General features: G+C 37.2%; 1 protein-coding gene across 1 annotated transcript; it reads right to left on the reverse strand.

The window, feature by feature from the left end:
* Window positions 1-8,843: 8,843 nt before the first annotated feature.
* LOC123825389 (zinc finger protein 883-like) lies at window positions 8,844-9,467 on the reverse strand. Its single transcript, XM_045848758.1, has one exon. It carries the CDS (start codon window positions 9,465-9,467, stop codon window positions 8,844-8,846), a length of 624 nt encoding a protein of 207 aa, XP_045704714.1.
* Window positions 9,468-12,265: the final 2,798 nt, after the last annotated feature.

Genomic DNA, 12,265 nt, shown 5'->3' on the forward strand with positions numbered 1-12,265 from the left:
GTTCAACCACAGTAGCGACCCTCGGCCTGCATCTGCACAGGAATGTGAACTCAGAGGATCAGTATCAAACGAGAAACACCAGACAGAGGAAGATTTGAAAGAAGTTCTGGGATCTGTAACAACTTCCTGAGTCTCATGAATGGCGCAGTGAACTTTATCAAAGTGCCTAGGGATGGGAGTCTGAGTGGAGCAAAGTCTGGCTGTGGGCAGCACCTAAATAAAAGCCTGATAATACCAGAGACGTGAGTGGAGGAGCCCTGAAGATGTCACTGAGTAGGGACCAGGACTCTTTTCTGCATATTTCTCCTTGGTTATGGTCTTCACATGACCACTCCCTTTGACTTGGAACTATTTTATATGGCTTCAACATAATTAGAATATTTGTGAGGTTTCTGTCAAGTATTAAGATTATGACACTCCCATAAATTTCAGATGATTTTTGAAACGTTATATTGGTAACCATTCTCTTATGTTTATATTTACTGCAGTTTAGTACGGTATGACTCTCAATTCAATATGTTACTGAACCTACTGGAGTTCCAGAGAACTGCTGGCTGTAGTGGAAAATCCACCAATTAGTGACCAGGAGTGTTCAATTTTAGTGAGATGGTGAGTGTGGTCATATTAGTCTGACTATAGCGGTCAAAGAGGATGAAAAACACACTAGAAATGATTCTCTCCAGAAGAGCAGGGAAACTGAGTTGTTTCTTCATAAGAACACTCTGCCTCTCCAACAGAACAACACATATCTTTTAAATGTGCACATACTACTATAGCAAGAGAAATATTTAAGCCCCCAAGCAATTCTTGATATATTTTACATGAATTCCAGAGATACGGAAAATATTTGTAAAAGACCTTCCTATGCACGATTAGAGTCCCCTGATGAACAGAAATGAATCCATTTATATTCAAAAGAATATAAATCTGCAATGAGACTCCTCTGATTCAAAACCCTTGGTAGGGTCCTCCTCACATAACATGTTATGGCGAAACACAATAATCATATCTCAATAATTTTACAACTCAAAGGAAAAAGTTGGTACCCATAGGACTCTAGACCATAACAAACGTGCAGCTTTCCTGGGCAGAATGTAGTTCAGGGACTTATTTCTCTGGGCCAGAGGAAAGAACAATTATTTTCTTGAGTCCAGTTGTTCTGAGAATAAATACCTAGCCCTTCTGTTTCCTTTTCCCTTATTGTACCTGCTCACCTCTACTAGAAAGCATGCTTTCCTACTGAAATAAGCAGCTTTTCCCAGCCTCTTTCTTCTTGTACATTTTTACAGTTTCAATGATTATTATAAGTTAATCAGGTTACAGTGAGTTTATTACCTACACCCACCATTTTTAGCAATGCATATCTGACTTTTTACCTGCTTCCCAGGGTCCTTGTGCTTCTCAGTCCTCCCAGGAAGAACAAGTGTAGTTTCCCAGCCATCATAGATTGTGTGATATTAAGGGATTTCACAGGTGTCATTTAAGTTAATTGGATTCTTACTTTAAATGTCCTTAGGGCCATTCCTTCCATTTAAAGTGCACCAGTTTTAAATTCAGTTTTAACTTCAAGTGCACACTCAAATTATTTTGTAATGTTCAGTTTAGGACTCAGGAGTGACTCCCAATTCCATTCTTGAAGTCCTGCCTGCAAATCATTCCTTCGTTTTTGAAATCGCAACTGTTGAAATATGGTGTTAAATGTAATGGGAAATTAAAATCACGTATAAAATAGTTGTATTTATTATTTTGTGATGGGAACAAATTATAGATGGAGGACATCAGGTGTTAGTTGACATGGTAACTCCACTGCAGACCTCAGTTTCTCTCCTAAATGTGCTGGCTCCGAATATGAAGACCAGTCAGGTAGAAATGGCCCCACAGTGCAGGCACGGGACAATGGAGATTGTCTCCTTGTTGAAAAACCCACCCACAATCTTGGGATCTCTTTTCTTATTCATTCTGTTTACCTTTACCTTACTGTAAGCTACCTGATCTCCACACACCTACATTTGATTCTAAAGTACCTGGCCACAGTCAGCTCACACAGAAATGGACTTATTTTGACAACCTGTGATATTCTGGTTCTTTCAGTGAACCAGAGGCCTTGTTAACATTTATGGAACAGATACTTTGTGTCTTTCTTGTATGTATATTTTCATTTCAAAAGATGAAAAGATCTGAAAAATGTATTAAATTAAAAATAATTAATACAGTTCTACATGAACCATGACACATAATACTTCCTATCTAAATCTGCTTTAAGATAATTTTTGACAAGATTTTATTTATTTATTACTAGATGGCAACTGAGGGAGAAAGATAGGGATAGAAACATCAATGTGTCGATGTGCCTGGTGCATCCTGTTCTGGGGGTGTGGCACGCAACCCACACACGTGCCCTGATTGGGATTAGAACTGTCGGCTCTTTGATTCCCAGGCCAGAACTCAATTTGCTGAACTACACTAGCCAGGTCCTATGTAACTTTGAAATCAACACTTTTATACACTTCATAAATGTTCACATTGAGGCAAATTGTTCCTTAATGATTCTTGCCTAATAAACATAAAAGCATTAGCTTACATAAAATTATCCTATGAGATGTATACAAATAGTAGTTTACAGCATTTTCAAAACTATGCCCATAAATGAAACCAATATGGGGATCCCCCAAAAAAGAGTTGTAACAAAGTATGTGAAGAATGAAAATCAGGGTATTTCCCAACCAAGAAATCAGCAGTTTAGGTAAACATTCAGAGTCTTATGGAAAATCTGAATCTATTTGAAAATGTAACAATTGATATATTTAAGTCTTGCTCCATCTTCTCCTTCTTCTGTCAGTCTGGAAAACTGGAAATGCATCTTGAGGGTTTGCCTTGTTTGATACCATGCGAGTTTTGAACCTGTGATAGGGCACTGCACTCCAGATTCAGCCTAGACATCACCTAAGACCTCAAAACTCTCATCATTCTTTATTCTCTGAAAGCCATATGATTCACCCTCTCTGGATGCCCACCCTGTTCTCCACAAAAAGCTTTTTTAATGTTACAGAGTCTCAACACTTTAGTGTATTGGCTCATCAGTTTCAACACACAAATAAGCACTAAGATATTTTCCATTTCTACAACTATGATGACTTGCAAGTGAAAATTAATACAAAAAAAGTTTGGGGTGGCCCTGGCTGGTGTAGCTCAGTGGACTGAGCGTGGGCTGTGAACCGAAGTGTCACAGGTTCGATTCCCAGTCAGGGTACATGGCTGGGTTGCAGGTCATGACCCCCAGGAATGGCACATTGATATCTCTCTCTTTCTCTCTCTCTCTCTCTCTCTCTCTCCCCCCCTTCTCTATCTAAAAAATAAATAAAATGTTTTAAAAATTGCTTTTCCTACCATGGTCCAAATTTCCAGCTCTTTTCTTGCACAAAATTCAGATTTGAATCACATGAAGATACTACCTTACAATCTTTACGAACTAGTGTCCTCAAAAAACAGTAGAGATGAGTGTTAGTGAGATGATAGGGAATGGGAATTCTAGCACACCATTGGAGGGGAATGTGCAATTTGGTGAATGCACTAGAGAATCAGTGTAAAAGGCCCAAACAAAGATAACTAGAGAAAGAAAAAAAAACCATTTCATCGAAGACATCCCAGTCAGGAAATATATCCAAAAAATAGAATTACTACCTATAAGAGAAAGCTGCATACCAATGTTCATTGGGAGCATTCTACATAAAAGTCAATCCATGAGAAGTATGCTAAAGCTGTAGCAAATGAATAGAAAATAGTATTTTCATATATGAAATGAATTAGTAATGGAATATTTATTATTCAGTGATTCCAGACTAAAAAATGTTGCCCTTTTGTACCCAACATGCATGAACTATGAGAATATTCTGCTAAGTGAAATAAAGCAGAGGTAGGAAAAAATGAATAATCATGATCAGATATCATATACATGTAATCTAAATATAAAAAAAAAGCCTAGGGGGGTTGGGATCAAGATTACAGAAAAAGGTAAAACCCTATACTCAAATGATCCCTGAACACATCAGAATCACAACTAAAGTACAGAAACCATCATTCTGAAACCACCTGATCTGGCTCAACAGAACTCCTAAAAGTATGCATACACAAAGGCACATAGAAATGGGTAGAAGGGGCAAAGATATGAAAATTATAGGTCCCACGTTGAAAAGTTTGTATGGTGGTTAAAAACTGGGAAAGATAATTTGGCTCCAGAAGTTCCCACTAAAGACTGATGGTTCCCAGCATGACATCAGAATCCCCTGTCCCCATTGGCACTGGGGAGAAGACAAGTCCCCATAACCTCTGGCTGTGGAAACCAGTGAGGGTTTGCTGGAGGGACACAGCAGGTACCTGGAGTCCCCATGTTCCCCTTAAAGGGCATTAGAATGGAATTACAAGGACTCAGTCACTCTGAGTTTCAGCATCATGGCAGCAGTTGGACATGCAGACAGGAAATTAATGATCTTGCATCACAATGAGAACTGGAGGGGCAACTTTCTCCCAGACAGATGTGCGGTCAAGGGTAATTGTTGTTTTTCTGCAAGAACACCCACCACCACCACAAGTCTCAGTAGGACCGACACCATACCTGAGTATCTTACCACCTCACTACAGCTGTTAGCTTTGTTCTGGGAATTTCCTGATATCTTGCCCCACCAGAACTGGAGGCACCCCCATGCTGTTTCCAGTAGCTTTTGCATATATCTGGCCTGTGCTGATTCTGTTTCAGACTTTTCTAATATCTATAAAACAGGCCATCTGATTTCTGCATATTCTGTAACACCTGCATGTGGTCTTTGTCCTTAGGACATTTGAAAGCAGGCCATTTTCATCAACTCGACTTCTCCTGGGTACCTCTAAGACAATCTAAAGTAGCAGCCATGTGAAGATCCTTTTGTATCTCATAACATGTCACCTAGAAGGGCAGACGTGGAAGCACAGGTGGATGTCCCAAAGCTAGGCCACCTTGCAGACAGCTTCATTTCATGCCAAAGCACCACCATCAACCTTCACAAGTAACAAACTGAAGAAGCAGCCTCACCAGTAAACAGAGTCACACTGAAGTAAGTCCAGCTTTGAGGGACCTTCCCCTGGACAGGTGATGTGCCACAGCACTTAGTGTTGGAGGTGCGTTGTTGTGGCTAGTCCTCACATTAGACTGGCTCAGGTGTAAACCCATCCCATTCAAGTACAAAAGAAACCAAGGCTTAATTTCAATGGCAGTGTATACTGCCCACAATGGAAAGGAGGACACAGCAGGAGCCCCCAGCTCCGGTAAAAAGAAAGCCTGTGCTAGTGGATCCTATAGGACACTCACTACATAAGGTCACCCTAAAGAGACCAAGCAACATAGCAACCCTAACCTATATAGAGCAAGGAACACAGGGAGGTGGACAAAATCAAGATGAAAAATCTTGTCCTAATGGAAAGAACAGAACTGAGAGACACTGAAATTAAGAACATCTGACAGTATCCAGAGGGGACTTGAGAGGAGATAATGAGAAGGAAAGGTAGAAGGGTTTTCAGGAACAACTATATAAAAGACACATGGGCAAAAGCGAAGGAGGGTGGAATCAGTGGAGGGAGGTGGGGGATAAATGTAGACAACTGTAGTTGAAATGCAATAAAATAAAAAGTAAAAAATAAATAAAAAGTGAACACTTTCTTTTTTCAGTAAAGGAAGGAGATCATGAATATTCAGTAAGCAAGTAGATGTCACTACTACACACCTAGATTATAAAATTAAATCCAGATCGAACGTCTTTGATTCCTGTCACCTGTGAAATGGTAACTACAAAACAGTGAAGATATGTCGCTTGTATCATGAATCTATAAAAAATAAACTTTAGGGAAGTAATTAAAATATTAATCAGAACTGTGAAATTAAACATGTTTGCACTTTAAAAAATATTTTAGGGTTGTTCAAGAATAGTTGCCTACACTTTTAAAAATTAGCATTTGCCCTACAAGTGTAGCTCTGTGGGTGGAGCATGGTCTGAAATTCAAAGGGTGGCCCATTCATCTCCCAGTCAGGGGTACATGCCTGGTTTGTGGGCCAGGTTCCCAGTGGAAACATGTGTGAAACAAACATACATTGATGATTCTCTCCCTCTCTTACTCTCTCCCTTTTCTCTTCTCTATAAATAAGTAAATAAATAAATAAATAAATTGAAAAAATAAAATTAGCATTTGTTAAGCAGTGCACCCTAGGTCTGGATAGTGAGTAGCAGTTATGTAAAAGACCACAGAACAAATTGAAACAGACAATTTTATTTCCCACAGACCCTGGGGGACATACACACCAGGTCTATAGTAGCTACATGTGAGGATGAGGCCAAATTCTGGCAGACTGCAGGAGACCCCAGGGCATGTGATTTCATTAGGGTTCATGTGAAGAGGACTTAGGGGTTCTTGAGCTAAGTTTAGATTGTTCAACATGAACCAAAAAAATAAAAAAGAAAAAGAAAACAAGATCTTGTTAAAGTGTGCAGAGATCTTATCTAATGGTTATGCCTGGTGAAAGGCCTGAGGTGGAAGGAAGAGTGTTGCTCAGTGCAGCTGCCAGTAAGTCAGGTCAAGAAGGGACATTTAACTGTGACTCTGTGAGATGCTGTCTACTGGAATGTGAAATTGCAGGGGAAGGTTGTGGCAGTTCAAGGCTCCTAGTTACAGAAAAAAAAATGCTACCACAGCAATATTATAAAACAGCTTTGCTGAAGTCTTAAAAAAAACACATATTACTCATTGTAATTATTAGAATGGTCCATTAGGTAAAATAGAATATATCAATGATAGGAATTTTTTTTTAATGTCTAAGGACACCATAGAAACTCCTAATGCCACATTTGCACTACATTACCCAATAATCTATTATTATCTGTAAACTTGAGTAATGTTAAAGACATAATCATGTTCTAGTACATTCACCTTTATTAATGAAAATATACATTCACACATCATCTAAAAATCACAGTACAATTGTGTTACCATTTCTCAACACACACATTGGAAACATTTGGGGAGTGTTACTGTTCTTGTACATTATGGTCTCATAGTGCACTTTTCTTTGGTTTTCTATCTGGAGGGTAAATGTTGAGAAAACATGGATGTGCAACAATGTTATGCACTGAGGAATGAACTGTCCAAATTCCCTCAAATAGCACTGATGGCTTTTTCATTTTAACCACATCAATGCATTTGCCTATGACTACTATGTAGATATATCAGGATTTTAATAAATTGACATTTTCTTCAGAGGGAGGTTTAGAAAAGTAGTTAAAATTTATAATATTTCTATGTATTACTACAATGGAAAATAGCATCACTTCCATGGTAACATAAAATAAAATTCTGAGTAACCTAAAACCAGCAATTTCATTTAGATTTTTTAAATACATTGTGCATTACAGTGTCCTCAGTCTTATATACAAATGTAATCATGAGTGAAGCTCACCTAATATACAAGAGTTCACAGGTTGTGAAGGAAACAACAATCAACCCACTGATTTCACACACACACCAGGAATAAAAACATAGTAGCATCAACAGATAAGAGACTGGAATCAATTTAATATTTCTTTCTAAAAATATTTCAAATGCCGTAAATTTACAATAGTTTATATTCTGAGTAATTATACAGATCTAGTCATGTATCTCCTTGACATTTTGAAGGACACTGAAAAGTAATGATTGGTGTTTTTAAACTTTGGATGATTTTCTATAGTAATATTCTCATGTAGAGCAATACCTGAAACCTATCTTTAACTCTCTACTGTGAGTTATGATATTTGGAGCCTCTTTTTCAAACACATAAATTCCTGAATTTTTACACCTTTGAGGCCACTTTCACATATAAATTCTTTGGGATTATGGGAATGGTGTAATTTCACAAAAGTCATGCATTCTTTATGAACATAGAAATGAACCCCACTGTGCATTTCCCTGATGTATAATGACACAGTGGGTCTACCTATATGATTTCCTACAATTTCCCTTTCAAATCTTTTTATAGTGTGAATTCTCATATGCCATATAAGAAAGGAATGTTGAAAACAGTGCTTTAAAATGTTGGGTACGTTTTGGATATAGGTTAAAATCTTTCCACAGTCTCTACATTTCTATAGTTTTTCTGCAGATGGATGTCTCTCATATTGGGTAAGGCAGCTCTGATGCCTAAAGCACTTGTTATATACAGTACATTTATCTGTGTTTTCTCCCGTATGAATGACCTGATGTCAAAATGTTTTGCCACCTAGTCCACATGTATAAGCCTTGTGTCCAGCATGAATTCTCTGTAGTTCAGTAAGGGTTAGAAGTGGCTAAAGACTTTATCCCATCATGCACATTTAAAAGGCTGTGCTACAGTATAAATATGTTTTGTGATAAATGAGCATTGGTGACTGGTTAAAGACTTTACCACATAAGGTGCATGTTTAAGGCATTCCTTTGGTGTGAATTATTTGATGGTGAGTAATGTGTGAGGACTGTAAAAATGCTTTATCACATGCTCAATACTTACAAGGTTGTTTTCCTACATGAATTTTCTGATGCTGAGAAAGGTTACAGAGCAGGTTAAAGGCTTTACCACACATTTCACATATATAAGGCTTCTATCTAGAATGAATTTTCTGATGTCGAGTAAGTGCTGACTGGAGCCTAAAGGCTTTGCCACATTGAGTACATTTATTAGGCTTCTCTCCTGTATGAATTTTCTCATGCTGAATAAGATTTGGGGTCCATTTAAAGGTTTTGCTACATTCTGTACATTCACAAGGCTTCCCCACATTATGAATTTTCTGATGTTGAGTAAGGGATGAAGTCTAGCTAAAGTCTTTGCCACATTCAGTACATTCATAAGGCTTCTCTCTAGTATGATTTTGTTTTTTATGTCGAGTCAGGTGTGCAGTCCGGCTAAAGGTTTTGCCACATTGAGTACATTCATAAGGCTTTTCTTCACTATGACTTTTCTGATTTTGAGTAAGAGTTGAGGTATGGTTAAAGGATTTGCCACATTGGGTACAGTCATAAGGCCTCTTTCCAGTATGAACTCTCTGGTGGGAAGAAAGGTTTGAAGACTGTGTAAATGTTTTGCCACATTGTGTACATTTGTATGGCTTCTCTCCAGTATGAATTGGCTGATGTTGTTTAAGTTGTGAGGACCACCTAAAGGCTTTCCCACATTCTTGACACATATAAGGCTTTTCACCAGTATGAAATCTGTCATGATGAGCAATATTATGCAACTTGGTAAAGACACTGCCACCTTCACTGCATTTGAAAAATTTCTCTCCTATACAAATTTGCTGATATTCATTAAAATTTGAGGACTGGCTAAAAACTTTAGCACATCCTCCATATTTATCAGGCTTCTGTCCAGTGTAAATTCTGTGATGATGAGCAAGGGTTGAGATAATCCAAAATTCTTTGCTGCATTCTTTAGACATATCAGCCTTTTGTCCAGGATAAATATTTTTATGTAGATTTACACCTGAAAAACAATGACCTGTTTTACCTGAATCCCCACATGCATGCTGTTTTCTGGTGCACATTTTGTTAACTGTATTTAGATTAGGTATTTGGTTGAAGAATTTTGGGCATGGTAAATATTTGTAATCTTTGTCTATGACAGGAATATTGTTTTTTTCAGTGCTATTTGAAGATTGATTTAAACATTTGATATTTTTACTTCTCTTTTTGTCTTCTCCTTAGTAGAAAATACCCGATGAGTATTGTGATTTGACATTTGATCAACGACTTTTCCCCCTTTACAGTGGTTATCTGGAAGTTGGCACTTTAGATGGACATTAGGATATGATGTGTGGGTAAAATTCTTCCAAAATTTATTGCACTCATTACTTCTGTCCTCATCACAGGTACTCTGGGAATCATTGAACACAGAAAGGCCTTTAGTGACACCCATAACTTCATTAACCACATGCACTTATTCCAAAATAATCTTTCTATGATACCTATTAAACCACATTTGTTGTATTAAAAATCACTTCCAAGTTTATAAACATATTTTACAGTGGAATAAAATAACACATTATTTCTAAAAGAGTATATTTACTGAGAAAAGTGATTGTAAATTGGTCACATTCAAGCTTTATACATGCATTCTAAATGACTACATTGTACAAATCATTCACTGAAAATTTATTCCCAAACTGCACTTTAAACAATTCAAATGATTAACCACATCCCAAATATGAAGTTTCCTTGATTTTTGAGATTGTCCTTAGAATAGAGGTGTCACACTCATTTAAACCTAGGGCCATATCATACCCACATTTGCGTTACGGGGATGTATGTATTTTTAAAATTGTGTAAATATAACTATTCCTTAACTAGGGGCAAGGAGGTTGGTGCTGCTGCCTTGTAGGAACAAGGTTCAGGGCTGGATTAAAGAAGGCAGAGGCCAGGTTCAGCCTGCAGGACTTGTGTTTGCCACCTATGCTTTAGAAGAATCCACACAGTTAAAATATTGTTTTCAGTCTACTATTTGGAAATCCATTGATCTGCAAAGGAAAATGATTTGAAGTGTAAGTTTTTTGAAATTTGTAATGTTTTTCATCTTTAAATAACAATGATTTTTCGTGAATCATTTTTGAATGTTAGTTCTCTCCATTTAAAAATCCTTTCTTTCTTGTCACACACTTCCTTATCAGTATCAAAGACACACCTCTCATATCTTACCAGTGTTGGTTCAAAGAATAAGTCTTCTATTCCTGACCTTTGCAAGAAGTCCTGGTTTTCTCCAGGTGACACAGCTGGAAGACACAAAGTGAAGGTTCACAGATGTGAAATGCAGGTCGATATACATTGAAGTTACAAGGGAGTTTTCAGTAAATTACGCCTGTGAGTAATTCAAAAAATTAAATATTTCCAGCAAGACCAAGTATGGTACAATGAGGAGAAGGCACATAAAAGAGGAACAGCAGTTCCTTACACTTGGCAAGCACTGTGCTCACATCTCATGGCACACAATGGACATAGGATAAGAAAACTCCCCATTCCCTTTTGGTTTCTAGACACATACAGGGTCCAGTGTGGTCAATGATCTCACTGTCTTCAAGCATCTTCATAATATTTGTTCCTATTTTGCAGGATGCACAGTGCTCACACCATAACAGCACATGATGAATACATTAAAGTGCACACTGCAAAGTAGGGTAATAGTTGAAACACCAGAGAAACCAATGGAATGAAGACCAATATCAAGCATAAAAAGATACCCTGAGATTTGAAAAATAAATAGACTGTATATTAAACTTGAAACTCACACAGACAGAAAAACAAACACAGAGCCCCAGTGTTTACAGAAGTTAGAGTTTGAACTACGGGTGAGTGTTATTTATTTGTTCTTAACCTAGATAATGTAAGATCATAAAGTCTAATGGTTTAGAACTCTCAACCTCAACCAATATATCAAGACAGGAAACAAAAAACTAGCATCAAATCAGAAAACTAAAATATATCTACACAAACTGGCAATACCTATATTGAACCATATTAATTACTTGATTAAGAATTGAAAATAACAACCTGAAAATAGAATCTTAGGAAAATATGACAACTACTTAATATCACCATCTCTGTGACTGACAAAAATAAAAACGGAAAGAAAGTAAATGTAAAAATAGCCTAACAGAAAATGAGAAGGTAAAAACACAACACTCAAATTTAAAAGTACATCAAAATATGGAAAAAATCAGTGGTTGCCTCTTTATGTCCCCAAACAGGCACCAGGGCCACAACCCAGACACGCTCCTTTTCCCAGAAGTAAACCTGGGACCTTGGCTTTGAGCAATGACAATCAACAAACTGAGCTACTCAGGCCAGTGCTAATGTTATCTGGTCATCACTCACTAAGGAGAGAGACTACATGACATTTGGGTTTTTTTGTTATAACACTCAAAGTAAATCTAAAGAAGCAGAAATAATTAAACAGCATTACACCAAATATAAAAGCTCCTGCACATTAAAGCTAACAATCTGTAGGTTAAAATCACATCCTGTAGAAGGAAGGGAATTTCTGCAAAATATATCTGAGAAGTAGTTAATATCTAGGTTATATGAAGGACTTTTATAAAGCATCATGATAAAAAGAGGTAACCCAATTTTTAAAATGGACAAATATATTTCATTAATCTATAAGAAAAAATCAGGAATACACAAGATTAGACAGATTCTTTCATAAATGGTCTGAGAGAAACTGAACCAATACACACAAAACATTAAA

The sequence above is a fragment of the Phyllostomus hastatus genome, unplaced genomic scaffold, assembly GCF_019186645.2.
Source record: "Phyllostomus hastatus isolate PE091 unplaced genomic scaffold, TTU_PhHast_1.1 phas_contig_635, whole genome shotgun sequence".
Lineage (NCBI taxonomy): Eukaryota > Metazoa > Chordata > Mammalia > Chiroptera > Phyllostomidae > Phyllostomus > Phyllostomus hastatus.

What these genes read in the sequence shown, in the direction of transcription:
- LOC123825389 (XM_045848758.1), bottom strand. Translation starts at nt 9,467, where the DNA reads ATGTCTAAAGAATGCAGCAAAGAATTTTGGATTATCTCAACCCTTGCT.